Source organism: Clinocottus analis, unplaced genomic scaffold (assembly GCF_023055335.1).
Source record: "Clinocottus analis isolate CAN_PGR_092001 unplaced genomic scaffold, fCliAna1.0.p SCAF_23, whole genome shotgun sequence".
NCBI classification, from domain to species: Eukaryota; Metazoa; Chordata; class Actinopteri; order Perciformes; family Cottidae; genus Clinocottus; species Clinocottus analis.
The window spans coordinates 8,246,447-8,267,059 of NW_027175965.1; the positions used below are offsets into that span (position 1 = coordinate 8,246,447).

The following is a 20,613-nucleotide window of genomic DNA, read 5'->3' on the forward strand; positions in this document are numbered from 1 at the left end:
CTGGCAGCCCCACGGTGCACACACAGCTGGATCTTGTTCAAATCGTTTTTTATCTGTTTCTCCAAATCAAGCAGCGGCTGAGTGTCTTGGAAAGACAAAGACCTACTTGATGTGGCAAACATGGCATCGTCTGCACTGGAAGTATAGTCTGGACAGAAAATCAAATCTTGAATTGTTAAAAAAAAAGTTAAAGAAGCTGTTTTGTGATTATGGGAAAAAGCTGCAATCCTCCTCTCTGAATGTCAGACCATTGTGTAGAAATCAGCTTCATGGAAATTAGAAGGTGCTTCAAGCCTACATAATTACATTACATTAGATGTCATTTAGCTGACGCTTTTATCCAAAGCGACTTTTATCCAAAGCGACTTACAATAAGTGCATTTAAAATAACATGTGACCTTATTGAAACAATAACCTAATACAGTGAAAAGTTCAATTTAAAAGGAGCTAATTTATGTATCAATAAAGGTGAAGTCAGCCTATCAAAAATATGTGATTAACGTACAACTTGGGTTCAGGGCTGCAGAGCCAACGCAATACTCGTTTCATCCGACAGAGGGCAGCACTGCGCATGCGCAGCCTCCAACTCGGAGAAGAAGACGAATACGTTCGTCGTACTGTGACGTAATCAAATTGCGACTCTCAGTTGGTCACCGTGTAACACACGAGGATGTTTTACTCAACGTTAAAATAGAGTATTCCAGCTGACAGTGAGAAACATAAAGTACACAGAACTGTTCTTCGAGCCCTAGAGAATGGCGGACTTCTCGTCGCTGGGTCTCGCGGACTGGCTGGTTAAACAGTGTAAACAGCTAGGAATCAACAAACCCACTCCTGTCCAGGAACACTGCATGCCGCCGATCCTGGAAGGTAAGACAACCCTTTGTTTAATCATCTCGTTAAACATATCCTCAGCATCTGTACTGCAGATCTCCATTAAAAAAGCTAGCGAGTTCAGTTAAATCTTCACGTTTTTTCGGGCAGGAGGAACACCGAGAGGAAGATAAATAGTCAAAATGATCATAAATGTGATGTCAGCTCCATTTCAATAGTTAGTATTGTTAATTAACTGTTTTCCCATGCTTTTCTCTCTCAAAATAAACATCAGTAGACCATTATACATTCAAAAAGAAAGAAAGTCATGTTCTTCAAGGTGTGTGAGTTTGTAGATCATCAAAGCAACAACACATCTGTTTTTTTCCTTGAGTTTGGGCCCCCAAGATGAGGAAAGTATTATAATACTTTAAGTTTAATCGTCCAAAGTTACCACAAGGTAAAGTGCTTACGGTGCTTTTCCTCCCAGGTCGGGACTGTTTGGGCTGTGCTAAGACCGGAAGTGGGAAGACAGCAGCCTTTGTGCTTCCGGTGGTGCAGAAGCTGTCTGAGGACCCATATGGCATCTTCTGCCTGGTGCTCACTCCCACCAGGTCAGTGCTGTGAGACGCAGCTGGAGCACCCTGCTGACTTGTTTCCCTCTTCCGTGTAATTTTTTATGTAACAGTTCTTCTTCCTTTCTCACTTCTGGCCATTTCAGGTTGTGTCATTTCCAGATGTTGATCACGATTGCATGTTTTTGCAACAATGCCTCTAAACTGAACAATCTTAATGATGAAGTCATTGGCACATCAGATCTAAATAAATCTTGAGTTGAGATGAACAGCATTGATGTTGTTGTACATGTGATGTCATGCAGGGAGCTCGCCTATCAGATTGCGGAGCAGTTTCGAGTGCTGGGGAAGCCGCTGGGTCTGAAAGAATGCATCATCGTCGGTGGACTAGGTAACAATTAATTATGAGAGTCTGCTCCAGAAACGTTAATGAAAAATGCTGCTTGTCACTGTTGAATTATACCTGAGTTTTTTTCCTCTGGGTTGCTGCTGTTGTTGTTGCCGTTGTGTTTGTGACAGACATGGTGAGCCAGGCCATAGAACTGACCAACCAACCACACGTGGTCGTAGCGACGCCCGGCCGGCTGGCCGATCACATCCGCAGCTCCAGTACCTTCAGCATGAGCAAGATCCAGTTTCTGGTGAGTTCAGGATGACCAATGTTCAACGCCTCGTCTCAGCTGCAGCTCTCGTATATTTAGGATCTGTCAGGAATACTAGGATATAAATACATTAGAATTTTGTGTGCAAGATATTGCTTATTTCTCTCATAAGATACTAAGCTTTTTTGTTTTTAAACCCTATTTAACCCCAGATTACCATACATATCTTTTATTGTTGGTTCTTTTTAAACGGCTAATTAACATTATATTACTTAGTTGGCAGGTATTTTTTAAGTTAACAACAAAATATTGTGCTGAAATCAGTACTTTAACAAAAAAGATTGATTTGTATACGTTTTCAGACAGCACGTCACAATGTTTTTTGTGCGTTTGTCAGATTTTGGATGAGGCGGATCGGCTGTTGGAGCAGGGTTGCACCGACTTCACCAGAGACCTGGAGACGATCCTGGGGATTTTACCGGCTAAACGTCAGACGCTGCTGTTCAGCGCCACACTCACGGACACGCTGCACGAGCTGAAGGACATCGCCATGAACAAACCTTTCTTCTGGGAGAGCAAATCCGAGTGAGTGAACCGGCTGCCATTTAACAGCCGTCATTAGAAACATTTAGCTAATTCATCACAGGTCTCATTTTGAGCTATGTTCTAATCTTCGTTTGCAGGGAAACTACTTATTTCATTTGACGCTTTTGTGCCTCATTTCAGATGCTTTTTTTTTTGTGTGACAAATCTTGCGTGATATTTATAAAACAGGAGCACCGGCCTGGAAAATCTGTTTGCCTGTCATCTAATCTGAGGTGCAACTAATCACTGAAGCGTGTCTCTCGACACAAATGCCCTTTGGATGTAAGGCAGAGCCGTGCAAATCATGGGAATTGCGTGTGGTTGAATGAGCGTTGTGCTGGGTTAGGGAATGCTAATATACCATCTGAGGGTTCAGACGTGCAGAAAGCAGATACAACCTCATGCAGATGTATTCAGTTTGAACAGATGATGTAATAACGGTCACACTCGACTTAAAGGGGGTGCTGAAACAAAACAATATCACTGCTGGATTTTATTGTTCTCATCTTTTGATGTGGGAAGAGAAACACGTTAAATCCCCTCGAGGAACCTCCTCCTTTTGTTCTGCACCGTGTCCTCTATCCATCTATCGGGAACATTGAAATATTGTGGTTAACAGGACACGGACGGTGGAGGAGCTGGACCAGAGGTACATCCTCACTCCGGAGAAGGTGAAGGACGCCTATCTGGTCCACCTGATCCAGAAGTTTACTGATGAGCACGACGACTGGTCCATCATGATCTTCACCAACACGTGCAAGTAAGAAGCTCAGATGTCATTCAATCCTTTGTCGCCTTTTATTAAACTTGTGATGTAGTATGCTGTTGATTCAACTCTATGATGATGGTTGAGGCTGCAGTTTTGTGGAATAGTGGAACTAAATGCGTTACCTATAGCATACATGTGGAAGGAAATTCAGTTTACAAGGTGAAATTATATATTTTTATGTTTTTAAAGCGTGGATCTGAGTGCAATCCGTAGCCAGAGGGCTCTGTGCATGTACATGCTGTTGTTGAATTGGTGTGGTTCTCATGAAAACAATATTCATGCCATCAAATAATGAGTTGTCTCTTGCACAGGAACTGCCAAATCCTCACCATGATGCTGCGGGAATTTAACTTCCATGCCATCTCCCTGCACTCCATGATGAAACAGGTGAGACGAGTGCAACTCACTCACTTCATTAATCCATCACTGTGACACCGGCAGCTGCCAGATCGCAGAGAAGAGGTACATTTTAGTGATGGAGGCCTGTTGAGGGATGTTTTAAAGGTCCCTGATTAACACTATTAGAGAGATAGTCAAATATATAAACATATCGCATGCAGGAGATTAATGCAGGTGTGCAGAATGACCGTTTGCTCTTCATCTTCACTAGAAACAACGATTTGCAAACCTCGCCAAGTTTAAGGCCAGCGTCTTCAAAATCCTGATTGCGACAGATGTGGCTGCCAGGTGAGAAGCGCCGCTGACCTTCTCCTCAGGGATGATGGCAGTCTTCATTTGTACACTTTTGTTCAAAGTTTAACGTCCGTCAATTCTTCCTCAAGTCACACCGTTCCAGACTGAGAGATTCAAGCGTCATCGACTTGTTTTGACATCCCTCCTGTTCTCTCTGACTCGCAGGGGTTTGGATATTCCAACCGTCCAGGTCGTCATCAACCACAACACCCCCGGCCTCCCCAAGACCTACATCCACAGAGTCGGGCGAACGGCAAGAGCGGGTAAGAGGAAGTTGTTCGTCGACTTTCTCGTGAATCTTAACTGTCCCGTTTTAAAGGGACGAGATCATAAATGCCAACGTCACGCGAGTCCTCGCTGTGCATCACGTTGCGTCTCAAATAAATGCAGCTCGTGCATGACGAGGTTTTCTTCCTCTGCAGGGAGGCATGGGGTGGCCATCACTCTGGTGACGCAGTACGACATCAACCTGGTCCACTCCATCGAAGGACTGATTCGTAAGTCGCCTGGTTGTAAAGACTAAATTAAAATGTGGTGAACGGGGGAAGACTTTTTCCTTTTGTGAGTTATTTCAGGACTCAACGAAACTCTTTTTAGACTGCCAACTTGTCTTTACGGTTGATAGTTTGGTGACTTACCTGTCCTTTATTTAATCAGTTACTTTTCTGATCAGGATAACATGTTCACTTTCAATAGTTGCTCTTTATTACACAACTGAAAATGACAGGAAGCCTCAGAGGCCGTGTTGTCAAGGTCATGGATCTAAGACGAACGCAGTTCCTCGGCTTTACCCAGCGACTCCCAACAAGCTAGAAATACCAGATCCCATTGTGTTGTGAGACGTTAGTGTGTGTGTTAGTGTGGTGTGTTCCAATTTCATCTGTTGTGTTCTCAGAGACGAAGCTGAAGGAATATCCTGTGGAAGAGAAAGAAGTCCTGAAGATCCTCACACAGGTCAATGTGACCCGACGGAAGTGTGAAATAGTAAGACACCCTTTTCTTCTTGTTCAGCCTCTCGTAGTTTAGGGCACCAGTTTGTCAGAATCTGAATCAGAACCATTTATTGCCGTGCACGTCTTCACATATGAGAAATGTGTCGTGGTGCACAACATTAAACAAAGTGCAAGAAATGGTAGCATGTTTACATTTTTACAATTAAATCTAAAATGGTATAGACAATTTTAAATACATTGTGTTAGTTGAAGCAGTCTAGACTTAATGTCCGTTAACCTACAGGTCCTGTCCTGCAGCCTGGACACTCCTGGTGCTGAACCTTCTCAACATGCTCTTGTGGTAAACTCTTCATTTTTTTTTGCATCGTAGAAACTCGAGTCAACAGAGTTTGATGAGAAAAAGGAAACCAACAAGAGGAAACAGCTGATCTTGGAGGGAAAGGTGGGTTAATTTCTTTCTTCTTTTTTTAAACAATCAAACATTTGCATTAGTTTCAACAAGCACATTTTAGCAAAGTCAAGTTTGATGTAAGAACAATAAAGCACACAGATTTTCTCTAGACTTATATGTAACTGAAAATGTAGGTTACGTTTTTTTGGTGCCAGTAGTTAGTATTGATGTCCTACAAAAATGGTTTACAGGAAACGCCCCTTAATTAAACACATTTAAATAAAGTGTGTAACTATTAATTTAACCCTATTTTCCCATCAATCCTATTTCGGGTGATCGTTCTGCCGTCTCAGGATCCAGAGCTGGAGGCTAAGAGGAAGACAGAGCTGGAGAAGATCCGGCGCCAGAAGAAGAAGTTTAAGCAGATAATCCAGGAGGCCGTTCAGAAACAGCAGCGTGGACAGCTGAAGAAGAAACTGACCAAGAGAAAACAGATGAAGAATAAAAAGGCAGCGCAGAAAACCGCCTAGAATATGCCTGAACCCATGTGTGTATATAAATACTAGAAGTTTTACCCCTGTACAATACCTCTTATATTTGATTGTGTGAGCATCTGAAAATAAAATTTGAAATACATTTTAAATCTGATTTCCAAACCATCCAAAGTGCTCAAATTGACAGCCTTTATTGATTCAGTTTAACAAGGAACCACCATGTCATGATGAAACTTCACTGCAAAGATGTTTCAAATGTATTTACATCACGCCGAGCGCTCGACCTCTCGACCTCTGCACGCCGACACAACGAAGCGTTCGGATGCAAATTGTTTGACGACCAATTCACGACTGAATCGCATCTTCAAACGATCGCTGCAGACGCTGCAATTCATTGGGGCTCAAGATGAGAAAAACACCAAAGCAATAATACGGCAGCAGGTTCTTAAAGCTATAACATGTTAGGATTTCAGTGTGAACGGGTTTATATGAGAAACTAATTTGATGCACTAAAGAGTGATTCGCACAAATGTCAACAAAACAGAGCTATTCCTAAAGTCAATTAAACATGGAAACGTCTACGTAGAACATGATTGTCACATGTCTGCTGAAATGGGAAGCAGGTGGGAAACATTGGAGTACATTCTGTGTCCAGAAAGCGTCTTTCCTGGAAGAGTTTAAAATGAAAACTACAATCCCTCGGAGAGTTTGAGGAGAAGATACAAAACTCAAAGACAGGAAACCGTCCACTCCCATTTCCTGTTGTCAGTGAGTTGCTACAACAACATTTTCTTTTTTTTTTAATAAAACTACACAAAAAGGCTAAATAACACCCATCTGAACAAAATGTGACACACAAAGCAGCGAATCCCCCGACAAAAGCAAAGTTTGGATCAACTCGAGGTTCACACAGTTCTTCAGGAAAAAGGGTTTCGGGAATCCGCAAATCTCGATAGGAACTCTACAAGGAATACATAATGCAGGCAGAACAGCTCATCACAAATCAAACACATCCACAGAAGGAAAAAAACAAAATATTCTACCAGCGTTCGTTATGTTTTACTCCACATAGAAGGAAGGAAGGTGGCTTTTATTTCATCCGCCCATCCCGCCCTCGCTGACCCCCACCTCTACCTGGCCTGATTTTAATAGAAAAATAAAACACATCAAGTCCTTTTCTGTGGATTTCTTGAGCCTTCTGATGTCAGGAAGGTTCGTTTATGCTGGTAGTTTGATTTTTTTTAACTACATTCATGCTTGTGTTGCAGCTGTTTATGTGAAGGTGATTGGTTATAGGCACTGATTCAGGTTTCTCATTCACTTTGCATTGATCTGCTGGCCATCACTTTAATCAGTACCCATAGGATATCCTGTGTGTAGCTGGGGGGAGAGGCGGGGGGTTAGTAAAGTTTCTAAATATGTTCATCCACACAGGAACCAGAGATCTTTTTTTAGATCGCATTGGTTGTGTCGATTCTACACTTTTCTCATTTGCAAAAAGCCTTAAATCTTCAACCCAGCGTGTCTTAAGCGTCGTGTGGCTGGACCGTGCGGCCGTCAGCGTGGCTGTACGGCGCGTCACGTGAACATTAACAAAATCAAAATGCGGTGCAAAAACGACACCTCTAATGTGTGCTGCCGCATTGGGACTTCACAGTCCTAAAGCCACGCTTCCCTCAACAGTTTTTAACCCCCCGACATTTAACTGAAGTCTTTTTTTTTCTTCCAGAAGTGGAAACTCATGTCTTTCTCTTCCTCAGCCACCTTCCTTTTTCTAGCCCTCGCTTCCGGTGGATTGATTGCCACGACCGCCTGTAAGCCTCGACTACCATCATCCTTCTTTCACCTCATCTCGTTTGGTTTCTTTCACCTCAAGCAGGGACTTGTGTGTCGAGTGTGTACAAGTCCACAATCCTCCTGAGTAATCAATCAGTGCAAAGCCTTCAAGCGTTTGCCAATCTAAGCGTTCACAGAGTGTTTTAAAAAAAAAGACATCTGGTCATGAAGCACAGCAGGACATCACAGCGAGCCCTTGCTTCCTTAAAGATTAAAATAAAAGATAAGCCTTCGCTTGAAACTTCAAATGACATTGAGTTGAGTATTCAATGCTGGTCGTGTTGAAAAGTTTCAATGACTTATTTGCAATTTTGTGCTCTGTGATAAGAAAAAGGTACTTCAGAGAAGAAAAAAAACTGTCCCGTGATGATCACAATATCGGTGGGATTTTGCGCGTCATGCCTTGAAAAACAGTCCAAAATCCCTGTGCCCCTCCCGCCACTGACGTGTGGTCGAAACCACCCCGTTTAAAGACCTCGTGAATGAGCCAGTGGTTCTCAAGGCAAATGAAAGGTTCAATTCAAGGCTCTTTAATCTCTAGACTCGAGCACAGAAACCGTGTTTTTTTTTCCACTTCCTCTCCGAGAAGGTGTGTCGACTGCCGCTTCCTTCAGAGGCTGCTGAGGTTTTTTTGGGCCATCAAGAAGATTGTTGTTGCCGCTTTTCCTCCCACGATAAACCAAATTCAAGAGATACAGGCTAAGAAACCAACCGACTTTTAGCATGAGGATTTTGTGTTTCCCGTCCGATGGCTTTCGGTCTTCATCACCCCCCCTCTCTCGGCAAGTTTGGAGAACAAGTTCTTCAAATTCAGCTAGGAAGCCTTGACCTCCACCTGAAGAGAATATAGCTTTCCTTCCTTTCCTGGAGGCTGTGGGTTTGAAGGGGTTGGCTGAATTATTTTGTTGGGAGTTGAGCCTCATTAGGACTCCCATGAGAGACCTTCAAGGTCCCTTCCTCCGTTTCCCTCAGCAGCTCGACCACACGCCGCCATCTTCACGACTTCCCTTCACTCTGCACGGGCATCGGTCGCCGCCTCTCGCTGGTTCACTCGGCCCCTCTCGCCATCGCCATGCCCGTCTGCTCGTGCCCTCCTTTCGTCTTCTACCCTCTTATTTCTCTCGCTGGTCATTGGTTTGGTTTCGCTATCCCGTCGCTTTCACTCGGTGGTGCTTCGGTTGTAGCAGAGGAAAACAGGTATCCATTTTATGTTTTTATTATTTCCCAGATTAAAAAGCTGATGAACTAAGCTCAGTTCAAGCCTAGCTCCCTTCTTCAAGTGACCTGCAAGACAAAACGTAGATTTAGAACTTGTTGTCCACAACAAGAAAATCAAAAGTTAAAAAGACAGTTTGCAGAATCAAACCATTAAATTATAGCCATTTTGATTAAATGTTTATGAATAAATTGGTCAAAGTACTGAGCAATGATGTGTCCACAAACTGGACACATACCTCTCAGTAATAAAACACAGCGTCTCACAATGACTGCACTACTTTCTACACCTGGTGCACATGTTGTGACGACACAGTTACTATGTTTTATGTACTTACACTTTAGTACTGTGACAGTCCAGTCACCCCACCATGCTGGTACGCACGTTCACCCTGGTAAGTCGAGTCCTGGGACAACGCCACGTCGATCTGGGACTTGAACTCGTCGCCCAGGTAGCTGTCCTGTAGAGCAGGAGGACGAAGACGTCATTGCAGACACGTCAAGGTTCTTAATTCATCGCATGCAGAAGTCGTTGGTATTGAAAATATGAAGTCACAGGCTTCCACCAACAATGCTAAATTACCTGGGACAGCTCTGGCTGGGAGAGGCCAGGCTGGCTCATCTGGGAGGGCTGGCTCATGGAGATGTAGCCCTGTGTCAGCGGCCCCTGGGAGAAGGGCTGGGAGGCCCCGTCCTGGCTGGCTTGGCTGTTCGGTCCGTTACCCTGACCGGCACCCTGGTGTGCCGACCCTCGGACCCTCTGCCGCCCGCCACGCCCAGGCTTACCCTTCATAGCTCCACGACCTAGATGGGGAAAAAAAATAAAAAATTCTGGGGATTATTACTGGTGGACAATGAAGACAGGGTGACCTTTTGAAGTTCAAAGCGCTCCATGAAGAAGTATCATCAGTCCACACTAAGTTTACCTCAGTTCATTCAATGATAATCTTATTTTAAACCATTAAAGTGTCAACAACTCACTTCACACCCTGATCAACCTGGCACGACGAGGTATTCTACCGAGATTTGATTATGAACCCTCTTATTGTCCGTTTGTGTACTGGTACCTGCAGCAGGGCCGTTGGTCTGACCCAGGTAGCTCGGCGGAGGCATTGGAGGCATCACCAGGTTGAAGGGAATGGGGATATTCATGGCGGCCATGTGACCGGGGCCCGCCCCAATCATCCCAATCTGGTCGTGAGTTTGAAAGTACATGTTGGACGGGCGTCCGGCTGAAAGAGAGCAGCACGCGTAACAAGACACAATGTCAGTTTTTTTTGTGTTTTTTTTTAACTTTCAGACGAGCGTTATTCTTGCAGGACTGTACTGTAGCCTGTTGATTTAAATTTTTTTCAAAAAGTGTCATTTATTATTTTGATTATTACATATTAAATGAATACCAGCATTACTGCGGTCGTAAGCAGAGCCGGGGATGAGAGCCTCGCGGGCGTCGTACATCGCGGTGCTCATGAAGCGTCCACCCTGGGGAAAAAAAACAAACATAACATTTCATACAGTTGCATAATTCACAGATTTAAGTAAATGTCTTGTGATTTACGTTTGCCCCAGAGCATGATGGGTGCACATACGATATAGTTTGTTCTACTCACGGGGTTGATGGTGTTGACCAGCTTGCGGGGCTTGCTGAACTGCATGAGGCTCTCCCTCAGGTTGTTCAGGGGACCCTCCACGAGGACCTTCTGTTCCTTGTAGTTGTTCAGCAGGTTGTTCCACAGCGGCTGCTTGGAGAGAGCCTTGGGGTTTCCCACGATGATCACGCCGTACCTTCATTCATATCACACACAAGACCGCTGCTCAGGGCAAAGGGAGTAGAACCTTTGTGTTTAACTACATTCATAGGAATGTAAATGAGCTCGTAATAAACTAATGAGCTGGCTCTGAGCTGCACCAAAATGATCATCAAGGAGGTTTTTACTTGGCTCTGGTCAGCGCCACGTTCAGACGACGCGGGTCATTCAGGAAGCCGATTCCCTGGTGTTCGTTGGCACGAACACAAGAAAGGATGATGAAATCCTTCTCTCTGCCCTGAAAGGCGTCCACGCTGGCAATTTCCACTTGCTAGAACGGAACAAGAGCAGGATGAGGGGGAGATTGCATAGAAAACACCAAAAGGACCAGATTGTCTTCGACGACGGAGAGTAAACTCACAAATGATAAATTAGTCTCTTCAATCAATTTTAAGTGGCTACACCTCTAATCAGAAGCGTGTTTTAGCCGTGCGTGCTACCTGATAGAGTTTGGTGTGCAGGGAGCCGCTGAACTGCATGTACTGGACCAGGTAGGAGCGCTGACCCTCGTACGGGGTGATGATGCCGATCTGGTCGGGTTTGGCTCCGGCCTTCAGCAGCCTGGTGGTGATCTTCTCCACGTTTGCAGCCTCCGTCCTATAAAACCCATCAGAATCACTTTAATACGGTACTGATCGATCTTCTGAAAGTTATTAGACTAGCGGAAATTAATTTCTATGGCGCCTCAACTTTCTTTTATTGAGTTTGATGCAACTTTCATGGCACCATTTCAATTATAGAAAATCCTCCGAGGTAAAAAAAACAACACATAACTGCCCCAGTTTAATCTAGCTTCTCTGGAATTCCAGCTAGGTTCATTTCTGAATATTCAAAATTATTATTAAGAAATTGTGATCTGATTAAAAGGAAATCTTTCACTGTTCTGTGGAGTTGAGCTCAGCATTCCTCTTGATCATAAAAGCGGATGGCTTTCTCCACAATTAAGGTATTGCAACTAAACCTGGTTTTGATGCAACAGCTGTGTGAGAGCGCCCCCCAGTGTTTGGCTTCGGCGAACCCTTTTCGAGCCAATGTCGTCAACGCACTTCGTGTGTTATGAATTATTTAGAGCTTTGAGGTAAATGAGGCAAAGTAACCAAAGGAAACGTGTTAGGTTACCTGTTAAGGTAGGAGGTTCCAGAGCTGGCAATCTCCTCTTGACCCTGAGTCACATAGAAGAACATGGGCTTGTCTGGTTGCGGCCACTGGAAGTCAAAGCCTTTCTTGATGCGGTCAGCTGTGGAGAAAATGACATTTTTAGTTTTAAAAACGTTTGCAGGTCTTGTTACCCGCTAATGTACCAGGCAAAAATAAATTTGTTCCACTAGTTCAACCAGACAAATAAACTGCGCAATATCTTTACAAACCTGCAGTGACGCCGTTCTGCAGGGAGCCCTCATAGAAGATGTTGGAGGGGAAGGCGCTGAGAGCCGGGTGCATGCGGTACTGGACCTGAAGGCGGATCGGGCGAATCCCCAGAACCACCAGGCGTTCAAACAGGGACTGGGACAGACCTGCCTTGGCTGCTTTCTTACACATCACCACAGGACCCAGCTGGCAGTGGTCGCCCACCAGAATTAGCTGGGGAGGAGGAAAATGAGTCACACAGTTATATAACAGCATAATGTAGGAAGTTTTTGTTTCTGGATGTCCAGGGCAAATTATTTTGCTAACTCAACGAGATTCAAATCATATAGTTAGCAATATAATTCAAATGAGTTGACATATACACACAAACAAATGCTGACAGTGGCAGTTGCACATGTTCCTATGACACTCTTATCGATTTTATTTTTACTTTTCCTTATTGCCAACTGTATCTTGCAGCTTGAAAACAGAAAACATTCAAGTTCCTTCAATGTCAACGTATTTTTTCATTTACAGTTGTAGTTCAATTATAAACCATGGGCAATTGACCCTTCGCTAAGACCAGCCCCACACAGCTACTCATAGTTGTTATTAAGCTGTGTGTGTGTGTGTTTACCTGCTTGGCGCCAAGCACCACAGGCACCATACACTCCGGCTCGGTGGCCTGGGTGCTCTCATCAATCAGGATGGAGCGGAACTGCATCTTGGCCAGACGAGGATCTCCGGCCCCGACGCAGGTGCAACAGATAACGTCAGCGTTCTGGACAACAAAGAGGATAATTACAACCACCAAAAAGAAGAGAGAGCCGGGATAGAGTGGTGAAAGACAAGGGGGACTCTTGTCAGATTGAATGGTTTCTGGATGGCGATTCGGTACAATGTTAAATCCACTTTTACTGTCTCACATTGTACATACTACAGCACGCAGTGAAATTTAGCATATGCATTATACCAATCTTAGTCATGAGTAGTGGACAGCAAATACACAGAATATTGTAAATGCAGAAAAATAAGAACAGTCAGAATCAGTTTGAAAATGCTTGGCAGAAACCACTTGTTGCATTAGCAGTGCTTTAAAAGCTGCAGCGGGACTTTTTGTGAGCCGAGTTTCATGTTTGAGTTATTTTGGTTGAACACTTTGAAGCTCCTCACCATGAGCAGCTCCCTCTCAGCTGTGCGTTTCAAAGCCCTGTAGCGTTTCTCATCAGCGGATGACAGCTCACCGGTCTCATCCTTCAGCTGCTGTAGTTTCTGAAGCTCTGGCATGCTAGAGCGACAAAGACACATCAGGGTTACTGCAGAAAACACAGTGGTGTTGTACACTACTCAACTGATCTGTGATCAGGAGTACAAGTCTTAAAAAGTAAAAAAAATCCTCAATCTAGACACGACGGCTAAAGTTGACATGGAGTCATTTTATTATCTTAGATGCATTTATCACAGGATTACTTCATTAGGATTACTACGACACTGAAGATCGGGAATTTGTTCACAATGGACACTGGATTATCACATTCTCACACTGAATATAAACATGTGTTATTATGTCTGTGTGTTCACATAAAGTCTTAATTCAGACTAAAAATACACTTGGCCATGTACCATTGATGGTGTGAATGTGTAAATTAACAGATGTTTATTATCACTGTCTCATCTAGAGAATATAATTACATAAATATGTTGCCGATGTATTCTCACGGCGTGCATGAAAAATATTTTCGCTGCTAAAAGCTAAGCAATAAATTAATGGAATTACACAAAAGTCTCTCCCAGTGAGCCTTTTTTCATTGAAAAGACCTATAAGCAGTGAGATTATAGATCTGTTTATTTATGCACTCACACGTTGGGTAATATCTTAACAGCTGTACTTCCTTTATTTGGCTGTCAATTAAACAATACACAACGAAAAGTACCAGGAATTTGGACAAAAGTGAGTATGAGTAAGCGAATTTGGTAAAATTGACAGAACATGATGAATATAGAGGTGTAAAAAAAAAGAAAAAGCTAGCGTGCCAAGCCTCTGGTGTAACTAGTGAAACAGGATTCAGGCATCAGTGACTTTTGAGTCAGTTTCTCCACGTGCCACTGACCTGTCCATGTTGCTGATCTGGTTGTGCAGAGCTAGGAAGGAGACCGGTGACTCGATGGCCTCCCGGCTCTTAGCACAAAGCCTGACGACCTTCAGTCCAGTCTTGTCGATCTTCTCCGTCAACTGATCCACGGCGATGTTACTGGGAGCGCACACCAGCACTGGTCTGCAAACAGAGACACATACACAATAGAGAGAGAGAGAGAGAGTTAAAACAGGAACTACTATGTAAAACACAGTTTGTGGAAGAACAACTAATATAACGTAACAGATTTTTACCCATTTCCTTGACGGGACAAGTGGTAGACGATGGTGGCAGAAGTGACAGTCTTCCCGGTGCCAGGAGGACCTTGGATGAGACTCAGAGGCCTTTGCAGCACCGTCTTCACAGCGTACACCTGGACAAGTCACAAAACGGTGTGTTTGTTGCTTGCTTAAAAGAATGCTTTTCCTACTAAGTCACATGCTTTCGTTGTTTTTCAAATGATCAAAAATAGATCAGCTATATTGACACACAGATGTTTATTATGATTTATCATGTACAAGACAACTCATCTCTGTTTTGTTTTTCTCCCATTGTCAAATTCTGAAAAATAAATTCATGACAACATGATGAGATGAGTCACGGGGACTCTTGTGTTTTGAGAGGTCTGACCTGTGAGTGATTGAGGTCGGGCAGGCCCTGGGCAGTGAAGCGCTTTGGCAGCTGGCACTTGATGGTGACATCCTCTACCTCGTGGCCCAGCAGTTTATGGTAAATATAACCAGACACGGAGGTCTCATCCACCGCAAAGGTCTTCAGGGCGCTCTGCATCCTGCATCAACACAAATGTGAGTTATTGTCCCTTCATCTTTGAAACCGCTGTCCACAAACCAAGAAGGTGAGTAAACAACGCAAACAATTTATTTCTGTGCACTGTTTATGTGTGGGGAAAATGTACATACTGTAATTTGGAGTAATACAATGCGCCATAAGGAGCTAAAAAATTGGAGCCTACCTGTCGAAGGATGTGGACTTCCACACAAAGTCCACTTGGAAGTTGTGAGGGATTTCCACAGGTGCTCCAACACTGCTACGCAACTCGATGGCAATTTCATCCCCATAATCTTTAAAGACCGGCTATTAAGGAAGTAAATAGTATGTTGTGTGTACCAGTCTAGTTAAATAATTAAAAGGGATGATTCATGTGTAGCTGAAAAAATATCTACATCAGTAAAAGACCAATGCGTATCCTATGACAGGAGACAATACAATGACGCGTAGACGATACATAAGCAATTGCGAGTAGTGTAAAGGATACTGTCAGGGACTTTGATGACATGACCTATGCCTTTCCACAGAGGGGCCAGGTCTCCCTTGTACCGCAAGCAGATCTCATCACCTTGCATGAGCCGCATATCTGGGATTAATAAAAAGGACACAAGTTAGACAGAGATATATGCTCAAAATAACCCACCCACAAATAAACTGATGAGGATGGGCTATCTTCAAAAACCAAATGATACAGTACCGTGCACGCACAAAAACCCATTACAAAACCAAAACCAAGCACACATGTCACCAAACGATGCGGGGTTTGGGGAGGTTGCGTGCAATTCTCAGGACTGAATGGAGATGAGGAGGGGCTCTATCTGTACCACAGAACCACTGGGAGGAAGTAAAACTCGGAGAATTACCACCTGAATCCGTCTTGGGCAGTGTGAAATAGGCAATCCGCTTTTTATTCAGCCCCAGGTCCCACCTGACTGTTATATTGTCTTGAGTCTGCAGAAGGAAAAACAAAACGGAAACATAAAATCAACTACAAATAAAAGGTCAAAGGCTACGTGATGTTGTGCTTTATATGTAGGCGTCCAGTCTGATCGCCGAAAACTAATAAAACCATAAAAGTGTATTTTAAACTAACTGACTGGGTTTCTGAGCACATGCTTTTGTCTCCTGAACTGAGAGACACACCAACAGCCATGGACATTCAAGGAAGAAAAACACCAGTTGCTGAGTTACAAAGTTTCCTAATCAGAAGTGCAGTTCAGGTACCTGGGACTCCTTAAGCTTCTTGTCGTAGTCAGCCTCCAGTTTGACCAAAGGCCCAAAGATGTTTTGGTACTGGTAGGCATCCTCATAGCGCAGCAGCACGTGCTGGGGCTCCTCGTCCACTCCAGGTTTCTCCAGGTCTTCCAAGGTGGCAGTGGGGTTGTCCTGGGGAAAAACAAAGTCAAGGCAACCGTCAATCCAAAGTAGATCCATTATCCAATTACGAAGTCTTATTCCACTGTATAGTGGCAGACTTAAAACTGTTATGCCACAGGTGGACACCAATGTGTGAAGCAGGTGTCACTTACAAAACCTTTAGCCTGTGCTAAAGAACTTAAAGTTTACAACCATCCAGTCAGCATTGCTCCTAACTTCCAGCCGGTCAGCTGTATTTATACCTTCCAGAGCTCCTCCAACTTGTTGATCTGCTGGGCGGTAATCTGACGTGCCCGAAGCTGCTCCTGCTCCGATGGGATCTTTACCAGCCAGGACAGAAAGCAGCGGTCCTGGATAAGTGGTTGCCACTGTGAGCTATCCCAGTTGATGTCCTTCAGGCTACTCTGGCTGGCACAAGGCTGCCTGCATGGAGATACAAGGTTCATACAGACAGAAACTTAGTTTACGTGTGGAATTAAACAGTAATTTCACTATGAAAAATAAACTAAAAAAATACATTTTGTTTTCCTGCTTCTCAGTAGTACGTGTACTTCTATCTACATGACTACAGAGACGGCTAAAATCATTTCCACAGAGCACGAGGAACTATATGAAGGTCTGTGGATATCAGCAGAGTTCCACAAACAACAGCTGCAGACTAAATACCTAACGTCTCTTTTCTGACAGTCAAGTCACATTTTGGGGGAATCCAACAGGTTGTTGAAAAATGTTGGTATTAACAAGTTCAAACCAAACTCCAAAGATATGTTTGAGGTAGAAACAGTGTCACCATTACAAAATAAACTGAACTAAACCATTACATAGTTTGCACAGACGAGTACATAAAAAGAAAAGGTGTTAAATTGTATTATTAGTTTAATCTTAATTAACTCTTATCTGTTTCCTGTGCATCTAGATGCCCGATAATCCAATGATAACTCATCGCAAGGCCTGAAACCTATACAGTCTTCCAGTTTCAAAGAAAGGATTTGCATATTTAGCTTGCTTGCGCTGCAGTATGGCATATAATGACTGTCAATGCTATACTGAAAGACAATATTGACAGATCATACTGGATTTGTCAGGTATGAACACTGCTTACAGGACGGTGTGTCTATGTACAAGCCCACCGCCCAGCACGCACTTACCTGCAGAGTAGTACCACCACTGAGTCTGCCTTCGCCGGGATGAAACCCAGAAGGAAGACGTTGCGACAGCCACAGTTGTAACACTCCAGCACTGTCTCGCCCAGTGGGCCATCTTTATGCAGCGTCACTTCTTTGCATTTGGCTCTCACCAAGTGGTTAACAATGTGACTGAAATTCAGAGAGTAGGGGTTAAAATGATTGAGAAAATGATCAGAAACCCTTTGATCTCTTCAACATTTTCATGGTAGCGTTGCTGCAGAAATCTATTGATAGTTTGCAGAACAAATATTGACCTACAGCCCCGAAACAGGACAAACGTAATACACTACTTCAGTTTCAAACAAACAATGTTATGTTCTCGTTGCTTGCTTATATGCTTATGTCAACCGCTGACAGTATAGTCACTACATTACACAGACCTCTCTTTACACACAACGTCTAGCTGAATGTAATGGTAACAATAGCAGAATAACCCACATTTATTGCAGTGTTAGTTATTATTTCATCAAGTTTAAGTCAGTGTTTATATTTGATTAGCTTCATGTTCTGGTGCTTATATTAGAGGTAATCAGGTGAAAACAAGGAGACTACACACCTGCCAGATGTGTTGCCACGTCCATTACAGAACCACTTTTTGCTGGTATTGCAGTAGACCACACATGCTGGATCATGAATACCGCAGTAGCTGCAAAAACAACAGTGTATCAAAACCGCATCTGAATTACAGCAGTGTTTAGTTAAAAAGACACAAGTACACATCTTGTCTAGACAAAAGCAAGGCCATGTTAACATGACAAAAGGATGAATTATTTAAATACAAACATTATAGTAAGTGTCAGAGGAGTTAGCATATTGTATCTAACATGCAATAGGTTTGTTTATTTTTTTTTAATTGAACAATAAAAGAAATTTCACATGAAATTTCGTGGGCTCATGCTCCCGACATACCCCGACATAGGACTCTTAAAAACTCCCAGGTAAAATGGTAATCTTGAAATTGTAATTTCCATTATTTACACAACTATGAAAACTAGAAATTGTACATCAACCAGGAATTAAATCTTAAGGATCACCACTTTGTCAACAACAAATAAATGTGTTATCTTCACACACACAAAAAAATTGTGCCTGGAAATTCCAGACAAACTACAACCAAGACAATATCATTCGAACTACAGTAATATGACATTACTCTCCTTTTTCTTAAGTTAATATCTTAAACAATTTCCCACGTGTGTGCATATAATTGTATAATTATGGAATGCTTAAAGAAATGTAAATAATGGAAGTTGTGTATAGTCGTCTGTAAAGTTAAATGAAATGGGGATCAGCATTGTAATTACAAACGGTATGAAAACTGTCACTGTAGCTGACTGGAGTGTTTCCTTAGTGATTTGTGCAAGTCTTAAATTAGTACTACTTGTAAAGTTTGACAGTATACTGCGTGTATCAGAAAAGCTGTAACAGTGAGAATCAAGTAAGTGGGGTCTGTATGCCCTGCACGTGCTGTTCAAGATCAAGGACTATAATAATAATATCACCGTGTATACAGTGCTGATTATTCCTCAAGACAAACCCAACACTAATATACTATAATCACTTCCTCTAATATCAAACGACACCAAGGCACGATGTGGTTTGGTTTCTCTCTACCTGCATGCGTGCAGAGGCAGGTCTTTGGTGTAGTACGTGTCTTCTTCATCCTCCTCAAAGTTGAGCTCGGCCAACAGCTGGCTGGCTTTGGCCACGGAGTCCTCCAGTCCCCCGTTGAGAAGACCCTCATCAGGACCGTTTACCTGTAGCACAACAGAAGCTTTACCAAACAAACTGAACGCCAACGATTAGCGGCTAGCGGCTAGGAGACGCAGCGCGAAAAAGGCAGCTGGCTAATTACAAGTTGAGAGACTGTCACTGCTCTTAACTCTCATCCCTGGGCATTAAAGTCACGCCCGTGTGTCTGGTTTGCATCGAGCAGTTAAAAAACGAAACGCGCTCGGACACCTCACATTACTTTGGGATGGTTAATAAGCGGGCTCGCTAGCTAGCAGTGTGTTAGCGGCACCAGCTAGCTAGCATGGAGCTAGCATGAAGCCGCTAGATCCAATGGCAGCGGGCTAGCATGCAGCTAACCTAGCTAACCCAGCTACCGTCGGTAAACCGCGCTTTAATGTGCCTTCTTAAACAAGTGAACGCTTCATACCTGGCTGTCCAGCTGGCTCTGGGTGTGGCCTTGGGTCTGAGTCTGGCTGGGAAGGGTGAAGTCGGTGAAGTCGTACTCGGAGCCCTGGGTGTCCGCTCCGAGCAACTCCGTTTCCTCGGTGTCCAGGAAGGTGAGGGTCTGGGAACTCGGCCCGTACGCCTCCACACTCATCTTGAGTCTCAACTTTCGCTTCACAGAGCGGTTTCCGGTGTTCGTCTGAAGATGTACGAAATCCTCCGCGGTGTTTGTGTATGGAAATGCTGGTTTAGATGCCGATGCTCGGGGTAGGGATATGAACCAAAACAAAAATGGATCCGCTCAGAACCTCGAAAGCTTCAGCAGGTCCAACAGCAACGGTGACGAACTTCGCTGCGCCGCTCAACGTGTGACGTTCTCTGTAGGCTAGGCTGCCATGGGCTGGACCAATGAGGCCGATCGTCGACAGAGGGAGAGCTCTCACTCTGATCTTTTTCCTGTGTACCAAAACAGAATCGTGGACCTCTGTTGGTCAAACGTGGAAGTACTTTATACACGAAGTTTGTTGGAAATAGCACTGGTGGAAGGGAACTAAGTACGATTTACTCAACTACTTTACTACAGTGAAAATCTGAGATATCTGTACTTTCATTCGGTATTTCTTTGTTATGCTACTTTATCCTTCTACTGCTCTACATTTTGGAGGCAAATATGTTTTACTCTTAATGTCACGAAGTTGATCTGAAAACTTGTTACTTTGCAGATTATTAACACAACGTATAATCCAACACATACATCACAATGTATTATTATAAATTAAGTAACCAGGCAGTTTAAAAAATCTGTCAAATTAACCAGATGTATTTTTTTCTGAAATGTGCTATAATGAGTACTTGTACTATTGGTA

The 20,613-nt window shown here is 43.5% G+C and overlaps 2 protein-coding genes across 5 annotated transcripts; one reads left to right on the forward strand and one right to left on the reverse strand.

Annotated features, from left to right (window-relative positions):
* Nucleotides 1-755: 755 nt before the first annotated feature.
* Nucleotides 756-6,476, forward strand: ddx49 (DEAD (Asp-Glu-Ala-Asp) box polypeptide 49). Its single transcript, XM_068589603.1, has 13 exons — nucleotides 756-870; nucleotides 1,304-1,427; nucleotides 1,694-1,779; nucleotides 1,908-2,029; nucleotides 2,388-2,575; nucleotides 3,195-3,335; nucleotides 3,656-3,731; nucleotides 3,955-4,031; nucleotides 4,203-4,300; nucleotides 4,460-4,534; nucleotides 4,933-5,021; nucleotides 5,361-5,432; nucleotides 5,735-6,476. Exons 1-13 carry the CDS (start codon nucleotides 756-758, stop codon nucleotides 5,909-5,911), a joined length of 1,440 nt encoding a protein of 479 aa, XP_068445704.1. The 3' UTR covers nucleotides 5,912-6,476.
* Nucleotides 6,477-8,911: 2,435 nt separating this feature from the next.
* Nucleotides 8,912-20,106, reverse strand: LOC137793441 (regulator of nonsense transcripts 1). Of its 4 annotated transcripts, none has more exons than XM_068589600.1 (24): nucleotides 19,731-20,106; nucleotides 19,184-19,326; nucleotides 18,126-18,215; nucleotides 17,531-17,698; nucleotides 16,625-16,805; nucleotides 16,230-16,391; nucleotides 15,869-15,956; nucleotides 15,493-15,591; nucleotides 15,190-15,298; nucleotides 14,847-15,006; nucleotides 14,471-14,589; nucleotides 14,193-14,357; nucleotides 13,255-13,369; nucleotides 12,719-12,862; nucleotides 12,102-12,315; nucleotides 11,854-11,971; nucleotides 11,175-11,331; nucleotides 10,863-11,005; nucleotides 10,537-10,711; nucleotides 10,312-10,408; nucleotides 9,994-10,158; nucleotides 9,510-9,730; nucleotides 9,265-9,387; nucleotides 8,912-8,995 (listed from the first exon to the last, which is right to left on the reverse strand). In XM_068589600.1, the coding sequence occupies exons 1-23, from the start codon at nucleotides 19,899-19,901 to the stop codon at nucleotides 9,268-9,270; spliced, it is 3,324 nt and encodes a 1,107-aa protein (XP_068445701.1). In that variant the 5' UTR covers nucleotides 19,902-20,106; the 3' UTR covers nucleotides 8,912-8,995; nucleotides 9,265-9,267. The 4 variants fall into 4 exon arrangements, with proteins under 4 accessions (XP_068445701.1, XP_068445702.1, XP_068445700.1 ...); XM_068589601.1 differs by having other exon boundaries at nucleotides 10,327-10,408; nucleotides 15,190-15,307; XM_068589599.1 differs by having other exon boundaries at nucleotides 15,190-15,307.
* Between the last annotated feature and the right edge of the window lie 507 nt (nucleotides 20,107-20,613).